The following is a 22,486-nucleotide window of genomic DNA, read 5'->3' as shown; positions in this document are numbered from 1 at the left end:
TGTCTCCTTTAAGGGCTTTAAAGAACTTTGTGCAGCAGAAGTGTTTAGGGGTTTATTCTGTGTCAGGTGTCAAAGCTGTTCAAAAAGAATGTCAATGCTTTACAGCCACCTAACACATCTGTACAGAATAGGGAATGTTTCCATATTGTTTTCAGAGTTTTCCCACAACATTATGTTCCACATAGCAGATGAACTAATTTGACAATGTATGAAACGTAATCAGAGCACATGCAACTGATTTCTGTTGAACAGATTATCAAGGTCAAGCAGAAGCATTTTCAGCAACTTAATTCCATAAAGTACTCTAATTCTAACCCACAATCTTCTTCAAACAATCAGCTTTCAGGAGCATATTTTCCCACATGTACTAGGGATGTACATGCCATTCTCCACAGCATTAAAGGAGTAACTCCTCCAAATCCCCTCTAGAAAGGTTTGACTGGCTTAGAAGTTTGTTAATGGGCTACAGAAACCATGAGCTCCAGGTTGTCGGTTTAAAACTACCTACTCCTGGCTAACATTGCCAGGAGTTATTAAAACTAAAGGGCTCTTTGGTAACCCATACGGGAGGGCTTTGGTGACCTCAGCTCATTGTGACAGCTGCTGTCAGTGTTAGCAGAGATGTGAAGGAGTCTGCAGGCATGAACGCTGTTTGTGTCTCGCCCTGATGCACTGGTTTTCAAATGGAGTAACTGGCTGACTAAGCCAGACAGTTAATCTGATCTAGTCACCATTACAAAAGCAGGTGCAAGACTCTGTTGGTAAAGGCTGCAACATAGTTCATGTTAGTCAATATACTTTTATGACAATCGTGGCTCGTTAAATAAACCTGATGTTATTTCTCTGAGGAAATCACAAGTATAGGTAATAAAGGCAACTGTGTAGGTGTAAGATTGCTAAAGACAGGTCATTTGACTAAACAATGTGAAACACTGATGAAAGCACTATTATTCAATCACAACAAAGAGCACATTAAATAAGAATGATAGGCCTGACCTACAGATTCTATCGGGAAGACTGCTTACTCTGAAAATGATTTGCGTTCATACTGGACAGAAAGCTGACCTCTTAGAGTGTTACTGGGCAAGAAAATTCAAAATCACAACACATATAAACACAGGAGAAATGAATGACAGTGGGGAAATAATTTTACTTCTGTATATGGCAGTGGTCAGACTATATTGGCATGCTGTTTGTATTTCTCAGCTATAGGTTGTTAAAAGATCCTGAAAAGTTAGAAAGTGTATACAACAAGGATAAAAGCCTGATTTGAGGGTAAGGAAAAGTGCCTTTCTGTGAGACACTTAAAGAGCTCAGTCTGCTTAGATTATCAGAAGGAAGCTTGGGAGAAGGATTGATCACAGTATATAAATACCTTCACAAAGAAAATGTACCAGACTTTCTAAAGGACACTATAATCTTTTGCAGGAAAGATTTAACAAGGACTGATGGCTGAGAACTGAAGCCAGGGAAATCAAATTTAGACATTAAATTCACATTTTAACAGGAAGTGTGATTCAGTAAGGGAACTAGCTACCAAGAAAAACTGTGAAGGTGTGAAAAACATCAGTGGATATTCTCAAGTCAAGATCAGACTGGGAAGACATGCTTTAGCCAAGCACAGGTTACTGAGCTATGTACCAAGGTAACTGGACAATGACCTGTTATTTACAGGATGGATTTTCCAGCTTCATATGAGTGTACAAAACTGACTCTCCAAGAAAGAGCATGCTGATTGATCAGGCTACAACAATTTATGCTGCCTCCCCAGTAACTGTACTTAAAGAGAGGATTTCAGGGTTATCAATCCGCCCATTTTCATCACCACCCAAGTTCACGTAATAAAGCAAATCCCACACATACAGAAAAGCAAGCAATCACCCCAGCTGAAGAAAGGCTATAGTGGAAGAATAACCGCCCAATAAAAGACAAGGGGCGCAGTGGCGACAGGCGGCTCGGCCACCGGAGAATGCCCCTTCCAGCAGTAAACAGGAAGCACCAACAGACACAGACACAGCCCTATTGTAAAACACACTGCAGCGCTGTGAACACTCAGCTTTTACAGTGCTAACAATGGAAGAGGGCCCTATGCTTAACATGTTCTCTTCTTTGCTTAAGGTACAAAAAAAAAAAACCAAACCAAAACCAAAAACCAAAAAAGAAAATTTAGAAAAGGCTGTTTCTTAAGGTTTAGGAGAACTCAATCATAAAACCATCCATCAGGTGTAAGTAGCAGTGCCTTCACCTGCACTCTTAGCGACAAAGGAAAACGTGGAGTTGCATCCTGCTGTAGCTGTTTTGTGTGTCCTGGCAACCACAACCCCCAGTGGGAACTTTACTCTGTGAAAGAAATCGGGAACTTTACCCTGTGAAAGAAATCGGCTTAGTGAACACAAAAGCTGTCTGCAGTGCCCTGACAGCCAGCCCTGAAAGGAAGAATGAGGTTCTGCTCAGTTCTCAAAGGCTTCTTTATGCAAAAAATGCCTTGAGAATCAGCAAAAACGATGAATCATGTCATCATGATGTTGGCAGCTCTCAATGACTTTGCATACAAATATGCTACTTTATTGAGAGTCCTGAGAAATGCTCTGATTGCAGAAGGTGAAGCATTAGTATGCCTGGCAGGGATACAGAGAAACCACAGTGAGCCAGAACTTGCGTTTCATTATGGCCCCAAATACATACATTATATACATAAAATATACATGTGCAGACACACACACTCAAATAACCTCACTCAAATTTGGTTCCTGTGGAATTGGACTGGGGATTAATTCAATCCGCTGTATCTAGCCACCACCATAATCTTTTCAACAAGGTTGAACATGAAATTTCATCTGGGTTACAAAGAAAGCAGCCCATCCCTTTTATCTATTTTGTTAAAAGCATACAGCTCAAAGAACAGAAGATAGCCAGAAATGGAAAAAGATGCTCCATCTATCAGCAGGTCACAATAAAATAGTATCTCAGTATCTTCTCTCTCAAATTTTGAATGAGGTTTAAAGTACAACCTGATCACGCTCAATTTTTGAGAGTATAGAGATTGTGAAATGCTCAAATACTATAGTAAGAAATACAATGTGAATACAATAAGGTAGTTATCAACTCCTGGACTTTTCCAGTCCAGAGCCAGAGAGGTAATCATATCACAGATATGACAGCAAAAGCAATCATATGATTTAATCAAGTATAAAGCAGAATCAAATTTAGAGTTCAAATAAAATTCAGAAACCACTTGTAGACATCTTGAAGAGAAATGGCAAAAAAGATCTCGAGGGACTACAATATCTTTAATTTTCTACCTTTCTGGACTCAGATCTCAAGGGTTTGGGCACTAGAATGGAAAAATATATTTTGGTTTTGTCATCAAAATAAATTCTATGTGTAAATTAGTAACTACAAAATGGACCTCTACTTCCCGGATCATGCAACTTTCAACACACTGTTATTGGCTTGCCTGTCAAAGATGAAGTTCATGAGGCTATCATCTGGCCCTCTTTGAAAGGCATCAGCACATACTGTCATCCAGCTCCCTTTAAAATCAGGTTTTAAATTAGATACTAGAAAGTAGTCAGTCTTGTTTAAAACAGAACACAAAATTAATATCTGCTATTTTCCACTGAGCAAAACAGTGATGAGTCTTGCAGTATTAGTCATTGGTCCTGGAGTCTGCCCCTTAGCCCTCTTCAAGATTAAGCTCCATGTGATGTGTGATGCCATTTCTGTCATTTCTGATTCTCCATTTCTGAATATGTCATTTCACACATTCACCTCCTTCCTATTTTGATCTAAATTTTACAGCTAAAGATACTATTTGTCCACATTCAGCTGGATCCAATTTCCAGAGAATTCAATGGGAATCTTCTCATTAATTGATCTGTGGGTTCAGACCCATGTTCAAGAATTCCTGACTACTATTTGGTAACAATATTTTCAAGCATTTTTCCCCAAGGCAGTATAATATGAAGTGAGCTAGCTGGAAGACAGCTACTGAAAACAAGGAAACAAGCATGCTTCGACTGCAGCTCTTCTGAAATACAGAGAGATACAGTGGGGTCTAAACAGGTTTAGCCCTGTGTCATGACAGGGGTAGACACAGTTCAACACAGTTCCCCATTTCAGTGGCTCTCACTGCTCCTTATGCAATGCTTGCAAAGAAAGGATAGCTGTGAATTAGTAATGTTTTGGCATTTCGTATTTCTCAGACTACAACACAAGAAGTTTTAACAGTGTGTCTTCAGAATGCTGTATGGAGCAAAGTGAAGCCAGGATGTAGCTAATTAAGGCGAATTTAAAGATGTAATACAAAGAGGAATAACTTAGTATTCCGCATAACCAGTGCTCCATGGCAGGAGAGTGGTGAACAATAAGAAAGAAAGGAGGAAAGCTTGAGACACAGAAAGAAGCATCTGACCAAAAGAGCTGACCTATATAGCTGCAGTTGTCACCTTCAATTGCAGGCTGTAGCTCTGTAGGAATGTGCAGCATGTTAGCCCTGAAGAAGTGACAAGGTCTGATCAGTTAATGCCAGAAGTTAGTAGAGATGTGCAGAATTTAAGAACCTATGATTAGATAAAAATTCAATAATGCGGGTTGTGTTTTGCCTTCTTCAAAAACTTTTTTACAATGTTGGGGTTTTTTTTGAATAAATATCTTCCTCCACTTTTGAAACTTCCGAAGTGAGTATTCAAAGTCAGCCCTGAAGCCAAAGTACACCTCCAGTCTTGCGGTATCCAGAACATAATATCTTTACCTAGGGTAGTCCAAGACTAACAGGCACTAGTATCTACTCTGAAATTGTTAATGCAAGGGGCTGATCTAGGGGCTTCGTCAGACAAACAGTGCCGTGTGGAAAACTTTTTGGTCTCAAGTGGGGAAAGCATCTATACACCATGAGAGAATAAAAACCAGTGTTGTTAAAGCGGTGCTTCAGGAGGGCACAGGCAACTGATTGCAACAGGCATAAGGCCCATCACCTGCTGTACCATGTATGCTTACATAGTCAAATATGTTAGAAATCAAGGCTCTCCCAAGACCAACTATGCACACATTTTTACCTTGTAGGAATAACGCCTGTGTAGCCCAGACCATTTTTCTTTAGAGGTAGAAGGTTCTATGTTTTCACTGGCGTCTAAGAAAGATGAGTTATTTAAAAGTAACTGAGTCCCCAGTCCTGATATCAGCTTAAAATAAATTATTAAATCAAGATGGCAATGTCAAAAATTGCAGAAATGCTTCCAATTATACCATAACGTGCTGATAAATTGATATGTTCATTCACCAGACTAGTCTTGTTCTGACCTGATGATCTGTTCTCCCATATTTTCTCTCTTATAAACCCTGCTGTTAGTGGGACACACAGCCCCTCTGAAAGGCCTCTCCTCTCTTGGCATACCAAGTCAGGATTCAAATAATCTCTCTTAAAATAACTGTATAAAATTATGTAAGACATTTAGGGTTAGATTTCATTATCCTTCCACAGGATGAGAAGGTCTTTGATCTTTGAATATCCCTAGAAATAAAAGGAACTAATTGAGAAGTGAGCTATTTAGCAACGTAAGAAGGGCACGACCTAGACCTTCATCTGTAGTGGCAGTATGGAAAACAAATCTAGAAAAACCTACACACCTTCCAGTAAGTGTTGCTTGTAACAGTTCACTAACAGAGAGCAGACACCTTCCCAATTCAGGGCAGTCCCTATGGCTGGCAGGATGCCACCACAGTCACAGACGATAAAGAACATTTTACAATTGGTATATTTATTACAGCTCACCGAGGATGGTCACCAAGCCACAGTTCAGCTTGCTGTCATTGTTCACAGTTCAGTGGTATGAGTCACGTCTCCCACTCACCACTTTTATCCCCACTATTACCTTCAAAGCCTGCCTCCAGCTTCCTACCACTTGCTTCCACTGCACCCTCTATCTCACATAATTAATGAACTAGAATATCAGACATCCGGTCTTCTGGTCAGAACACAACTTGTGTATCCAGCACCCAGAAGAAAGAACAGGGGAAATCCATTCCACCAAAGCATCCTTCAGTCTTACATTTCATGTCAAAATTTCACCTTTGCTTAATCCCCTGTAATCCAGTGGTCTCTAATTAAAAAGATACGCTAGCACATCTCATTTTTCATTTATTCTGTGTTACATGGAATTGCTCAGAGTATGTCATAGTAACGTTAGCTCTTACGCAAAAGACTTCTATCACTATTTCTTGCAGAGTTTGCTGAGCTACCAGCCGTTCTCTTTTGGTGCTTTACTTAGAGTTCCCCCATCCATACAGCAACTGAATGTATCCAATTTTCAACAAAAAAGACATAATGCAGAGCAGGTTATGTCTCCATTAATGGAAGAGCGATATACATCAATATGTGAAATATCTCAACTGAAATAAAAAATACTTCTCTGCAGCCTTTTGAATGTTAATATTTAGAGTGCATTTTGACTCATTAAACAACAGCCAAGCAATTCCCTTCATGTCAGTAGAATTCTCCTGCTATACGTGAGCTCTTAATTGGGCAAGACAGTAATGTAGAAGTCATAACTAATATACATCCTAATTAGCTTGTAGAAGCTATGTACATGTTAGCAAATAGTGTGGACCTATAGGAGAGGCTGTGTAAAGTGCAACAGTTGCTGAGGATATGACATACACACTGCATATATTTCAGGCTGAGGTTACGGAGAACCAGGTCTAGTCTGGTCCCATGGACTGAACAGCCATCAACAGCAGAGAGGATAGATGCTCTCCTACAGGAACACCTTCTGGTTTAGGTTGGCCTAAAGGGAATCCAGTTTGTGCACTTCGAGAGTGCTCCACAATGTGAAGACAAGCATAGTAAGAGTTGGCAGTATGGAGATTCATTTCAAAATATGCTTCTCATTTGAATTCAAGCATCAGTGTAGAAGCACCCTAGGTGTGTCTGGCTCTCAGATAAACCTTCAGTCAGGTTTATCATTTGTACACAAAAAATGCCTAGCTTCTCCTCTCTCAATACAAGAGCATTTAACATGCATATTTCTATTTTCTGCTTACAAGATGGTATTTCTTGGCAGAATGCACAGAGGAGGCACCTGTTATTAAATCACTGGAATCGTGTCAAGAACTGAGTCAGAGCCTCTGAAGCCCAAGCAATCTAAGGCAAAAGCATTAACTGCAAGTATTAGGTCTGTTTGTTTGAATCCTTACAGAGTGTTACCTCATCTCCTTACTGCAAAGCCCATGACTTCATTGGCTCTGTCCTTCTAAAAAAAATTGGACTTCAAGATAGCAGGGTAGGGAGAAGGGTTCTGTCATTCTTTCTCTTATACTTTGTTAAGAATACGAACCTGCATTTTACATGTTCCAAGTCACTGGAGGTGATTATACTAATATTAGTGTCATACATTTCACCCAGACTTTAGCACTACAGTATCAAACACACCTGCAACTCATGTATTGTATGAGATGTATTATTAAATATAAGCACACATATCTACATGCACCAATAAACATAGAAAGAGTTTTTAAAGTTATCTAGCCCACATCTAAGTATATACTAATACATAATCATTAAAATACTCTTTCTATATGCATATAGAAATACAAAAATACACCTATACACAAATTTTACATATATAGAAGCACGAATATGTGTGTGCACATGTATTGAAAATACGGAGACATTAAAGCTATGGCAAGAAATTTTGGTAACTAGGGAACAGTTCTGATCTCTTTATGATCATATAAAAGTTCATCCTGCTTTCTGATAGTTAAACTGACAGACAAGTGACTGATTTCTGAAAAACAAACTAAATAAAAAATGAGTTCTGTTCATTATGAGAAGCAAATGATATCAAGAAGCTGATTTATCAATTCTGCCAGTACAACACACAAACAATCTGTAAAAAAACTCTTTGAAAATTATAAAGCTCAATTAAGAGAATACAAATGCAGTTTTCTTAATCTGTGAATGGTCAGCAACTTACCTATACAAGCAGAGTTTTCAGTCTTTAATCTGTATCCATTAGGACAGTTCCAGTGCTGCAGAGCTGAGAGGCTGACAAAACCAATTTTAAAAACCACTGGCAAAAAAGCAACAAGGAAGAGAAACATAATCTTGAGGGGTATTTGAACTGTCACTAGAGAAAAACTAGCTTGTATTCAGTCATATCCAGGACAAAATGAGCATGTGTAATCCCAAAAGGTTTCTGCAATCTCCCACTTTACACTCAGACATCTTATCACAATACCAAGTTTTATCTTTGCCTTGCTTTTCTTGTCACTTTAGCCCTTACTGTGTCTGACTACAACCTTGAAGAAATTCCTGGGAGATTTCTTCCCCACACATGTCGGGTTTTTTCTCTCTCTCTCTTTCGTTTCTTTTTTTTTTTTTCTTTTTTGGAAGCCAAGTATGAAATGCCTGACACTCTTGCCACAAATTTAACACAGCTTAAAAGCAATGCTTGCAAGGATCACGGCGAATTTCCTCGTAACAAGCAAAGCTGCTGTTTAAATCTTAAAAGCAGCGAATTTGGAAAAGTGTTCACCACAGCCTTCAGTGGAGTACAGGGAGCGAGATCTCCAGGTACTGTCCTTCTCCAAAACACAGTTGCTTTTTACATACAAACTTGGACAGACTCCTCTTTTCTTTTTAAAGCTCTGCTTGCCCCACCTCTTCTCTTTTTAGTACCACTTGAGTGAACCCTGTGTTTGCAAATAGTAATGTGGTCAGTTCCTTAATACAGGGAACTGAGCCAGAATGCAGATACCCAGCCACCCGTAATAAATACAGTCTATTTAGAAAAGCAGCCCCTCCTACTTGAGAAGTACCTGCGGCATGCCAGCTAAGTTTTATTTCTCAGAGATTGTAGGCAGGTTTATACCATGCCTGTTCAATCATGATTAGTTGCATTCATTTTAATATTGTCATGTGTTTTACCACCAGAGACAAATTTTGTCATCAAAACATTTCATGCAAAAAGGGAAAAAAATCCCTCTGGTTTCTCCAATATATTTCAACTGGAAATATAGATTGGCTGAAGGTCGAGTTCAGACCTAGGGTATGTGTTTGTAATTCTGATTTCAAAGAAGTTGCAACCATCTCTCTCAGGTCTGAATTTGGCCCTTCTGCACTTCCAGGAAAATACCTGCTGTCAGAGACCAAGCAACATGTTCTGAGTCTGCATCTCTCACACATTGCAGTCATTTATATGGACACATCAGTGCTATAAGAGGCTACTGTTGTGATGTAGTGCTCTTTTACACCTGTTTTGCTGAGGTATATAAACTAGAGAAATTCCAGGTGCATCAAGCCCATAATTCTTCCAGTATTGAAAAAAATCTCCTTTTTCCCAGTCCTTTGGCCCATACCAGCAAAGCTCTAGAGCACAAGCATAAGTGATTTGCTGAATTTTGAATGTGCTGAGATTTAAGCAGGTGTTTAAACGGTTGACTGCGCCAGGCTTTGTTGAGCTAACTACTGTGAGGCATTCTGGTTCTGTCGCTTTTTTCTTTCTTTCTTTTTTTTTTTTAATTTCTGTAGTGTTGTGCTAGAATAAATACTAATACAACAGCTGGATACAGCCGCAGCATCAGACGGTAACCTACAGCTGTACAAGTTCTGTCTCTGGGAATTTCCCCCCACACCATATTTGTCTAACTTAATAAGAGTCCAGACTTGCACTAACAGAAAATAAGAAGCATGAAACCTGATTATAAATTGAGCGGCTCTCCATTAAAAGCAACTGTTTCTTGATGTTTCTGCCTGTGTGTAGGCACATTCTGCTCGCTCAATCTTCACTGCTACAGATAACACAACTAATTAAATCCGAACTGACAAATGGCAGCCACATTTCCATATACTCTGTTCAGAACTGAGTCTCTATTCTGCATGCTATAAAATACAATAATAGTAATGTAAATTATGCAGGGTCAGACTCATGCCAAACAGCATTTGCTTCTCCAAATAGTGCCCTGGAATACAAAAGGGCAACCAATGTGAAAGCACAGTATAATGCCATCCCATCTAGGATTACAGGATCCTGCCCAGGAACTGTGGTACGTTCCACGTGAATCTCTTTTACTAATTCTGCAGCCATCGGTTCCTCCTCACACAATTTTCTTCAGTGTTCAAGCTGGGAGCACGCAAGCTAAACAGCTCAAAAGGAATGTGTCACTTCTTTGTGAGCAACCACCAGCAGAGTGTTTGCTAGACCGTGAGGGTGGCCGTCCCAGCACAGCCCTGACCTCTTCCAGGCCACACTCAGACAAACTCACTGGAGGAGACAAAATGAATAAGCTTTCCCTCTCCTATTAAAACCTAGAAGCAATTTCTGTCTTACATTCTTTTAGTCTCTCATTTACACACATTGTCTTTTCTAAACATCTCCCTCAATCTTCCCCCTCCTTGCTCCATTTCCTCTTTTTGCCTTTACTCAAAATACAGTCAAAGGCACGTCCCAGAATTTCTCTTTTTTCTCTAAAGTAAAAGTGAAGACAGAACTGTCTGACATGCCAATACCACAATGACCTTTTCTGGAAGAAGAGATCCCTTCACTGCAGTCAGGTAAAGAGTGGTTAATAAAGTCATTAATTTTAGCATCCTAGAAGTATAGGAATGGTTTAAAAACAAGAAGAAAAATAGCTCAAGAGTGGGATTACTTTTTTTTTTTACCCTCAGAAACCAAATATAGCTCAGACCAGAACTAACCCCCAGACCCACAATATGATATAATATGATCTAGGCCTAAGGATGCAAATACATTACTTGAAAGTGGATAGAATTAATCACCTCCCCTTAGACCAAACCAGAAAGTTCCCAATAAAATATGAAATGCATCAGGCTGTACCACACCTAAACTTTTCAAACGTACCATTTTTCAGCAAGTGGTTCAGCATACCACACACAATAATTCCTTCACACCTAAAGTCATTTAGCATTTAAGAAGTTGTTCAAACGTGTTTCTACAAAGCAAACTATTGTGCTCACCTACAGGTATTAAGTACATCAATTTACTTTACTCTAGCACTCATACGATAAATTAGACTAAAATAGCACAGTAGTCTCATTTGTAGGGCTCACCACAGAATCAGTCCAAAAGATCTTAAAGTTATCTGTCCCAGTACGTCAAATGACTTTAAATTAATTTGACCTGCTGACTCAAGAGGCTGATGAACTAACAACAAATAATCATCTTATTCCTTTCTTTTGAGCTTCCCACTATCTTGGCTAGCTTTGGAAGGCTTTCTTTGCCAAAGGTGGTAAAGACCAGCTAGAGATTCAAATGGAGAGGGTCTTCTCCCCTACCTTGGCAAAGAGCTGCTGTTATCTAGTTCAAGGACAGTATGTTCTGGCTGTTTCTAAACTGTGAAGGAAACAAAGCCCTCCCTCAGTTTCCCAGGGCTTTCAGTATCTATATTGTATTAACTGGCACATTGTTTAAATCATATATTGGTTTTTATTCTTGCCCACTACACATTACACTAGCTTGTCAGCACTTCACCTTCTTTTCCTGTCAGCCTCTGAAATTTTGATTCTGGCCTTAGGCATATTCTAATCTAGTTAAAATTATATTTTATAGTCATCACAATCCAAATTACCTCCAACACAGGTTAATGATTAAATGCAAGAGTTCACTGAAATAGCCACTACACATTTCCTATGCTATCTCTAGTACAAATAGCACAGAGCAGTGAGGAACACTCAGATCCCACAAAACAGCTTCCAGATCTTCCCCCGATGGCCCCAGGGAATCTGCCAGCCCCTGGGTCAACATGGTCATGTACGTGTCATTCTGTCAGAAAAGGTATTGCCACCAGAGCAGTAGCTGATTGACACAAGCAACTTTTACGATGATACTGGGGATTTCTGATAGCCTTCATTTTTGTAAGCCATGCCTTACACCTACTTACTGAAGCCGCATCTCAGGGTTAGTGTGGGGAGGGCGGACTCCGATCACCATACTTTCTCTGACATGACAGTGCTTGACTCAGTACTGCTAATGTCATTTCAGCAGATTGAGCCTTCATCGTGTATAATTCTGACAAAAGGGATGTTATGCAATATTAAATTACCTGTCAGGCAGAGCAGGGGGAGGCACAGCGTGAGAGTGCAGCATATTCCAGTGATCTCTAAAAGCCAGGAATGCCTGAAATCTCCTCCCAAGGTATGACGGCCATTCTGGTTTTGTCCTCAAGCATGTCACTCATTGTTCTCTTCAACAATTTGGAGATGATACTTGGCTGGCAGGATGTTGTGAGTTAATTTATTAGTGAAATTAATTAAAGAGCAGGGTTTTAAATCATGAAAGCTTTATGAAAACCAAGTGCTATTGTAGGTAATCTCTTTCCAGTTGTCTCAATTGGTTTCACAACAGCAATTATGACAAAAACCCACTGGATTTTTTTTGGTAGTTTGAGTCTCGTGTGTTTTCTGCTAAGGTTACAATTTTTCCTACTGCAATCTGATCTTAAGGAAAAGAAAAAGACAAAAAAAAATCCATGTTAAAACCGTACTGTTAATTATAACCGATATTATCTTTTTAAAGCAGTTTTACGTTTAACATTTTGACAGGCACCTTTCACCAGTTGCTGTACAGTGAATACTTATTTCATCAGCTAGACCACACTAGAATCCACAGAAGGATCCAGAAAGAAAGTTAAACATGCTCTCTTTTGTATCCAGACAGTCAGAACAAGAGTGAAACGTTCTGGGGAAGCCATATAGCACATTACTGACTTACGACACTTATCAATGTTAGATGACTACATTAGGCCTCTATGTTAGCAGACATAAAGGAGCAGTTAAAATAGCATATTGAAACAGTCATTTGGCTGTCTGAAGTGGAGATAAAACTGAAGATAAAGCAAGTCATTTGTTACCATGAATAAGGTCTATACAGCTTGCTACGTGAGAACATTTAAGAAAGGATCTTAGTAACAGGTATGGCATTTCTTCACTATCAGGGTCAAAAAATGTATCCTCCCTATGGTTTTTTGCTGTGTTTCCATCCCAGGGATAGCTCTGTTTCACCCACAGCAAAATGATTTCTAGTGCACGTACTAGAACGGCCACTCTAACAGATCTCTCGGAACAAAGGCACTGGCTAAAAACTGATTTCACTGATTTTCAGAGCTGCTGAGCACTCACCATTTCCACTGGTATCAGTAAGAGATCAGGATTTTAAATATCAGTTCATAGATTCTTATTTGGAGTCCATCTATCACAGATATTGCTACTTTTACTCTTTTTATCCCATGAGTTCTGGGCTGGGAAGATGGATAATTAAAATTACTTTTTCAGTCAACTTTTTCTCTCCGCATTACAGACCTTCTCAGATGGTTTTCTTCTTGTGACCATAACATGATGCTCTTTAGAAAATAAACACCAGGGAACATTTTATGTTTTTGTTTTACAGCTGCCTCACTGGCTACGTGGAACACAATCACTGCATTTACCAATCTAATTCACTTTATTATTAACCCTATCTCACCTGGTGTGTCTATTACACCAGTTTGGCATACCTACACAAACACACACCTGCATAAGCTTACATCTGTGTATCACATCTCAAAGGCAGAATCAAACAAGATGGACAATAAACAGGAGTAGAAGTAGAAACAGGCATTGCTATAGTCAGCTTTCCACAGCAAAAGCACCTGAGATGAATTCAAAAGACTGGAATAACCAGAGATGTTGTCAGTGCCTGGTATTGAGCTCCTGTGAGAAGACTGCAGGATGCTCCCAGTTGCTGCCAGACTCAAACGCTCTGAAGGAGGCGATGACGTCCTGAGCATGCTGCCAGCCACATTCTCTGCATGGAAATTTAACATTTTCCTGTACGTGGTCACGCAGCTGGTGCCAGAGGGATTCGTCAGTCAATTGGTGGGCAACCAAGAGCAGGTGTAATAAAATACATTGCTAACTGCTGGGAACGTTCATTTCCCTATAATTCGTAGAACAGATTCAAGAGATCTCCAGAAGCAACTATGTCCTGATTAATAAATATCTGAGCATTGAGAATCTCCTGAAGAATTTGCCTAGAGCCTGCTGAAAGTAAGCTTGCACTGGAAGTGCAAGTTTTTGATGTGATGGCATTTACTGTGTGAGAGAATTTTACAGGCGCAGTACAGCTCTAAAGCAAAGCAATATATGGTTGTCAGACCCGACCCACAGTGGCCTTAAGAGTCCTGCATGTGGATTTCTTATACCATATCAGGAAGTAGTTGGTATAGAAAGTGGCAAATGATCAGCAAGGGGCTCTGCCATGGAGGAGGCAGCTTGACCCGACACCACCTCAGAGAGAGCCTCACAGCTGCAGGCAGTGCAATGCCAGAGCCTATCGCAGACCCAAATGCCACTATGAGAATGATATCCCAGAACTTGGCATCCAAATCCTGCAGCTACCAAACACACCCTGCTTGAGGCCACAGCTGACAATTCTCCATCTAGACAGGGACAAGGAGAGAAGAGCAGTGGGGAAAAAGGCAGGCGTACTAAGTACAAACAATAGCCCACATTATATTTGACTTTTAGATAATGGTTCTGCGTACTCGAAAGCTTCAGACAGATCCTGTATTGCTGGCGGGAGTGTGAATACGGAGGCTCCAGTTCAGACTCAAGTGACAGTGGTGATTTCAGAAAGGAGAGAAACAGTTCTTCACAGTAGTTCCTTTGCCTCTGCAGCCCTGTAAAACACTACTGCACTACAGGAATCCCCTGAGATTACCTGTAGGACTCAGAAATAATATTATTCACATGGTGTTTTTGAAGAAAATGAAATAACCTAACAAAGGCTTGGTCTCAGGGACAGATCAAGCAAGTACTAAGCAGTGGGTTAAGCATTAAGGACCAGGGAAAATAATTTTGTAACAGAGCAGCATACAAGTGATTGCATAATCAACAAACAAACAACAAGCAAAGTGGTCGTTAACAGTCACATACATTCTTACAAAATGTCTACTTGGCTGCACGACAACGAGCAAGGTCTGCTTAGCTGAAGAGTGAATGACCAGATTCCTGAAAGATATAGCTACCTCCTTTATAGTTGCCAGTATATATTGGTTGGCATAGCCTTTGCCTTACACTAGGCTGTCAACTGACAAACCAGGAAAAGCAACAGTGAAATCAGGCACAGTTAGACTTTGTAAATTAAAATGTCTATGGATGCACAGGCAAATTCTGTGGCTGCTATAACAATATGCACAGCGTATTAAAAGATTCCTTCATTCCATCTACATCCCTGCCACAGGCTTCCTGCATGATCTTGGCATACTGTGCAAGATCTGTGCATGTCACTATTCACCTTTTTATAATAAAAAGGACCCATACTTCCCTTTTGCATGAAGGAGGGTCACTTAATTTAATAGCTGTTATAACGTGCACTGAGTATGTAAGGTAGTATTCAAAATTGCAAAGTAATTGTTAATTTATTACTGCTAAGAGCACGCAGAGAGAACAAATTAGGCCACAAAATAGAAGGAAAAAGAAAATTAATTTGGGTTTGTACATTAGTTGCATCAGAAATAAAAAACAATATTCTTGCCAAGTGGTGTTGCAAAGCACTGAAAACTTGTAAATATCATTTATTACTCTCAGAGTGCAATATAAGTTTACTTCTATACAGAAAAGCACAGTAAAGATACACTTCCTTCAAAGGAGGTATGTTAATGTTTATACTTCATTCTACCCAAAAATCATTACACTATATTGTAGAAGGTTTTATTTCTCAAAGTGCAAACTAAGTTTATTATAATAAAATTCCTATTAGTGCTATGAGATAAAATATACAGAAACCTTCCGTGACTTTACTAGAACTAACATATGACATCAGTAGGAATACACCAGCTAGCTTAAAGTAATATGAGAGCATTTCTGAGACTCACCGCTTTACACACTATATAAAAAAATGCGTCACACTCTCAAGTCACTTCAAAAGTTACCTAACTAAACCCACAATAATAATGAACACAGTAGCTAATCCAAAATCATGATCTATAAGACCTACCCCAACCTATTATAGCATCTTTATTAAAAACTAGAGTACTTCAGGGCCATTCTGTACAATCCTATTGCAGTTAAGGTCAACTGGGCATTAGGACAAAATTGTAAAAGGGAGTACCCACCCAAATCCTTCTCAGCAATGCCCATGGGAGAAGGTTTGGTGTACCTCTTGGGCAGTGCTTTGAAAATTAGCCATAGGTGCCCAGTTTTCCAAAATGAAACAAGACTCTAGTAAGGGGAGAGGGGCATGGGAAATCTATTCTGAGAGTTTGCATGTGTTTCCCAATGCTAAAGAAACCCCTCCCTTTGCGCGTTTGCGTTTGACTGCCTTATTTAGAACTGGGCTGACAGGCAAGGCAGAACGTGTCATAAGAAGAAACCTAAATACCTAAAATATCTGGGCCAAACAGTAAAATTCTGATATCATCTATATATCTCTAGAAAGACTTATAGAAGGACCTACCTTATGTATGTTGGCATAGAAGTCAAAGACACTCATTCCTGCATACATTCTCAATGCTCATAGCCGCTCATTGCTGAAAAACATGCGGACCAAGGGCGGGGACTCTCCTCGAATGTTGCTGGATCTTCTCATCTTCACATTCCAGGATTAAATACCCAGAGTGACAGCTCTTCGCTTCCAGACATGAAGGAGAAACTGATCCCGAGCTCACTGAAGTCAATATCAAACTCCCATTGACTGCATTAAAAACATTGGACTAGGCCTGTCTTATGGAAGGGACAGATTCTTGTCTTAACTGTCAACACAGCTCTAAATAAGTACATTTCTTTTTTCTCCCACAGAAATCAAAAGAGATTAGGTCCTTGGGTAAGAGAATGCCTCTATCATATGCTCTTCAGGGGCTGCATATAACCTGTATAACTTAACTTAGGCCTGATACTTGGAAATAAGAGAAATATTGAAAAATATTTCTAACATTTTAGAAAATATTAGTAAAAGTAAAAGCAAAATAAGAGGACAATCTGATTAAAGCTTCAGGATATGGTTTCCATGCTATGAACTTTTACACCTGTCCCAAACACAAGTTGCCATTGCATGAGCACATGAAATGGACATTTCTTTTCTCAATCTTAAGTCTACGAGAGGTTCCAGCAGCAAACGTTAACTAGCAATTGACATCAACACTCCTTTTCCTCTACTGCCAATAACAACCACCTGTTCACTACTATACAACAAAGCAATTTATACCTTCAGAAATTATCAGTTATTAAAAATTCTTCAAGTCATAGTGTTCTGTGGATCAAGTATTCAGCTACTACTAATGCTTTTGTCATAAGAGGAAGAAGAACAATCTATTAAGTGCAGAACAATTCAAAAGAGGAAAGCATTATAAGTATTTAAGGCTGAATAGTTTGCCTGTAATGCTGCATGGCTGTTGAGAACTCTTGCTACAGCTGCACCCACAATGAATAAATGACAGCATTCATATTTCACACCACTGTTTTTACCAGGACCCATCAGATCAAGCATATTGTTTAATTCAGACAAATGTACAGACAGGAAAAGACTGCCATATCTTAGCTTCATGTGTTTAATATAGACCAATTTACGATGAAAATTTACCTCCAAAGTTGTCAGGATTTCTCCTGACTAACCAGCTGGACTATTCCTAGAAGTAATGTAGTCACTATTCGGTAGCTTAGATGAAAAAAAACAAGTCCTTCTGATGCAGCAAAGCTCTTGGCAATCAGAGCTCAGGCAAAGTGGTTAGGGCTTGAAGTAATACTACTGAGACTGGAGTGCTGAACACAAAGCAATTGCTTTTCTGTGACCAGCTGAATTGCAGAGTTACTGAGAAGCAGCATTTCCACAAAACTAGAAAAAGCAGTCAGCAAACACCAGAGAAGGAAATGGTATGCTACATTGTAAATGGCAGTCCCTTCACCTTTCTTGCAGTCTCATTACTTAGGCAGTGGATATGTTAAGCTCTGTGAGTGGCAACTCTACAGCAGCTGGCAAGGCTGTTTCTCATAAACTGCTGACCTTTGAGGATGGTGGAACTGCTATGAAACTGCTGCACATAAACAAAAAGCTCCCCCTCTTGCACAAAAGTGCCAGGCAGAACACAGGTCCCTGATGGCTATTGAGGCCAACTCAAAAAAACATGGATAGTTTTCATTTGTCTGTGGTCATCAGTGGTTACTTATACACACCAGGTTTGTACAGTGATGAAAGCAGGCCATTCAGCTCAGGCATCTTCACAGGCTCCTTTATCATGCTGAAAATCTCAGTCATCTATGGTCTCCTTAATAGACAGTCCGTCATCCTTAGAGACTTTCCTGGTATAATATTTTTTGAGATAGCTTTGAAACACATTTAGTAAGGGGCACTTTGTCTGACTATTATTATTTTATCAATACCGCAAGTGGCTTACGATCTACCTGTCACATTGCTGAAATTATCAAGATGTGGAAGCATATGCTGAATCTCTCCCATGGCTCAACCTCTCACCAGACACTCTCACTATTTGTGCGTACTTATTCTTGGCGTCTGAAAGCTGCCTGAAACAACGTGTGACAGGATTCATCTCACTGTAACTACAGTACCAATCCACTAAGTCTTGAGCTACTGGCATTTGCTGAAATGGCTGTGGGCTTAGAAACATCATCAAATGCCAGTTCTCAGGATGTGGTCAATAAGTTATTTAGAGCATCTTTTCAGAACCCATTCCTATGTTTTATCCCCAGCCCACGCAAGGTTGGCATCACACAGTTCATAAAGAGCATGGCCTTTTGTGGAATTTACTGCAAATATTCATCAGAGGAAGAAACCTCATCATTTCAGATATATTTTTAGGTGGTGACATTTGACTTCAACTTCCTCCACGCCTGTCCCCCTCCCCTTTTGATGAATCACAGGTTATTTGTACTCTAATGGGCTTCCTATAGTTAAAGTTTTGTCAATTCATTCTGCCCAGAACTTCCTATAACTGCGAAGGATCAGAAAGATATGCAAGGATATGTTTTGACTCTAACACTTCCCATAAAAGTACATCATCTTCATAGTTTATTTCTCTCTTCTGTTTCAGTATTCTTCTCAGTACGACTGAAAATTATTCAGGCAGTGCTGTCCAAGTTTGCTCCAGCTATCTTTCTATCTGGCAGTTGCCATCAAATACCGTCCTAGCTTTTCCCACTTGCCATGTGGCCCATCTCATTTATACAGTTCAGTTAGACTCCTTTGATGGCAAAGGTGTCAATCATACAGTCCCTTGCCTATTAGCCTCATCAGACTCAGAAAGCCAATAGTTTTCTTTCTTTCAGCCTAAGGCTAGGGTTTCCCCTACCATAAGTCTTGTTACAAAGCAGTTACTCCAACTCCTGAATTAATATTAAGTATAATGAACAAATCATGTACAAGAATACGTGTCCGCCAGACCAGATTTCTCTTAACTCTACTGAAGATTTTTCCTGGATCCATTTATTTGAACTGGTGAATTCTCACTATTCTTCCTCCTTGGAGTTCTTGCCCGTGATTTTATAAGCCAAAAGATTGGTGAATGAGGTCTTTCCACTCAGAGAACTGAGTACTCTTCAGCAGGGTTTTTTCATTCTTTAATCTTACTTCTGTGCTTTCTGTAGGAATGTATTCTTTGCTACTCATGCATTCTCCTTCACCACAGCCTTTTTGCTTGTTTAGAATCTGTGTTTGATCAGATTGCCAATTTAATGCTCTCTTCCAAGGCAGAGCTGCACATAAACAGTTATACTAAAAATTCTTGTTTCATGTCCCAGCCACTAAACTATCATCTATGTGTTCTGCTTGTACTGAATGTCTTTCCAGATGTCTATCTGCTGGTTCTGAGCCTTTCCAGTCTTTTATTAAAAAAAAAAAATCAATTGTTTAACCATTATTCAATTTTTTGGCATCATTTTTGGCTGATCAACCCTTAAAAGAATTTTCATGACCATTATTTTAAATTTCTTTATGAAGGTCAATAAGCTTTAAGAATCACCATTTTTTTTCTCTCATATCATTTGATCCAGACTTCATTTCTGTGTGAATCTTTAGTAGTAAGAAACTGAAAACTTAATCATCTTGTGACAGGCTGAACTTTTGTCTGTACCAATTCACATTCAGGCAATCTCTAGAGCTAAGTCATTGTTAAAGACACAAGAAAATGTCACTTTTTTCTATCAATAAACAAGGAACTTTATTAGTTACTTCTCCTCATGAAGTCCCCGTTACAGTTGCAAAGAAATAGCTCATACAAATATTGGACATAGTGTCTATTCAATCATTGTGCCTGACCAGAACAAAGACCGTTATTTTTCTGGCTTGTGAAAAACGTGGCTTGCATTGTTTCTGCTGCTGATTACCCTATCCAGAGGGAATGTCTGCTCTTCTGTCAAAAAGAACGCTCAAGCAAGCTAAGGAACAAATAAGCAGCACTTTTATGCACGAAAATGTGCCTCTGCCATTCTAGAGAGATTCGTTCCTGATGCTGAGAAATCATTTAGGGCAATCCTCTACTAAAAAACATTATGCTCAGATTTTAGGCTGAACTCAGAATGATTGGCACAGAACTCCAGGAATTGTGTTTTGCGGATATTGATGCAATGCAGACATGATAGCAAACACTACAGTTGCAAGGTGTAAGTGATCCTCAGCTATGAAGTTTGAGTCCCAGAACAAGCAGGAGTGTTATGATTCCTGTTTTCACACTCCTGCTTCAGCAGAAAGGAAATCACTCCACCATGTCACTTTTATGCTAGAGAACAAGAAATACCAAGTATTTTTATTTTTTAAACCAATCAGTGAGAAACCAGAACAGGTCGTTCAAGACCTGACTGCATGCTCTGGAAAAATACCCACGGATAATGTCATTCATGTGTAATCTGAAGCTAGCAGTACACTGCAGGATTAGTCTAACACAGAAGAAGGCTCTATGCAAAGTTAAGTAAGGATAAAATTTAAAAGATAAAGAAAAGAGAAAAGTAACATTAAAAGAGAAAGTAATATTATTCTGAATTTAATTTGCCATGCTCTATAGCTGGCTGCTTACCATACTCATATTGTTCTCTTTCTCCCTCTGTGATATAACTTCCACATGATCTTAAACACAAGGGACTGGGCTATGAAACAAAAAATATAACTGGTACGAGTTATTTTTGGAGGCTCAAATGTTCGGCCAAATCTTAGCAGCATAAAATTCAAGACACATGACTCAGAAGTCTATCCGATCAGCCCATGGCATTAAACTTCAGCGTCATTAATTAAATTAGGTTCTTACAAAAAAAGGTACTTATGGGTATTGGACTTAAATTCCTTTTTCTTCAACAAAGGTGCAATTGTTTTAGAGACCAGAAAATATTACAAAGCAGACTATATATATTGTTTTGTTCCTGTTTTCCAAAACAATATTAAACTGGAAAGAATAAGTGAGAAAGAGTTAAGCAAGAACATGATCTGGAGATTTGTTTATGAATTTACTTTTTGAAGGATTAGAGAAACAGCTGTTTGAGAACTCTAAAGGTTTCCTACAACTATATGTCTAAATGAATGAAAAGACTAAAACTATATCAACAAAGCTCTTGCTTAGTTGACTGAAAAAGCAACCCCTTGAATTTAAATTATAGTTGCACTGAATTTACTAGTAATTGTCATTTTGGATTGTTCTTACTTTCCACCTAGTCCAGTAGCATGTCTCAAGTACCAGCTGCCCATACCAGAAGTCTCAGAAGAAACTGCTTGAACTCTGTCTGAGGCAACACTGGAATACTCTATTCCTGCCCTCAATACACATATACATAAAGCTCCTTTCTCCTGCATTAAGAGAGAAGAAGAAAACACATTCCATTTTAGCCTTCTCTGGACATAAAGTATTTCACTGAGTCCTCTCTCAAGTCACCTTGGTTCCATAAAAAAACAAACCAAAACAAAACCAAACCCCCACACCGCTACCAAATTCCTTTGATGACTCCTTAAGAAGATGTGCCAAATATTTGATTACTCATTGCATTTTAGAATAAAGTATTTTCTTGTCAGAGTACCTCCTCCAAAATGTAGTAATTCACACATTGTGGGTAAACTGGTATTCCACTATTATGAGAAGTTATAGTTGTTTGTACAGTCAACTCCTTATTCCACTGTTATGAGAGGTTAAAGTTATAGTTGTTTGTACAGTCAACTCCTTTCATAACACTCTTAAGCCAATCAAGTGTCTTCCAAGAATACCAGACCTTAAGTTAGACCAAATATATTAAAAATATGTACCTGACAGGTGCTACTGAACTTGCTGCAATAATTGGAGCAATTTCACATTCTTTTCTAAACACAAGGTTAGGATGTTATTTCATAAAAAACAGAAACTCAAAAAAAAGTGCATTTTTTACTTAGGTCTTGGGAAAGACAATATCCTTTTGTTCATAGTTGCTTTCTGCCTTATTGATTGAAAAGATTCCCATCCTGAACACTGATGAATAACATACACAGCTTTGTAAAATGATTTCTCTCCTTGCTATAGGATGTTTCAG

General features: G+C 39.1%; 1 protein-coding gene across 1 annotated transcript in view; it reads right to left on the bottom strand.

Moving 5' to 3' along the window:
* EGF (epidermal growth factor) overlaps positions 1-8,100 on the bottom strand; it is a 62,301-nt gene extending 54,201 nt beyond the window's left edge. The window contains exon 1 of the mRNA XM_072861794.1: positions 7,974-8,100. Coding sequence (XP_072717895.1) covers positions 7,974-8,100 — 127 coding nt within the window. The remainder of the gene's footprint in view (positions 1-7,973) is intronic.
* Positions 8,101-22,486: the final 14,386 nt, after the last annotated feature.

This window comes from Ciconia boyciana, chromosome 5, assembly GCF_034638445.1.
Source record: "Ciconia boyciana chromosome 5, ASM3463844v1, whole genome shotgun sequence".
NCBI classification, from domain to species: Eukaryota; Metazoa; Chordata; class Aves; order Ciconiiformes; family Ciconiidae; genus Ciconia; species Ciconia boyciana.
This window is presented reverse-complemented; position numbering and strand designations above follow the sequence as displayed.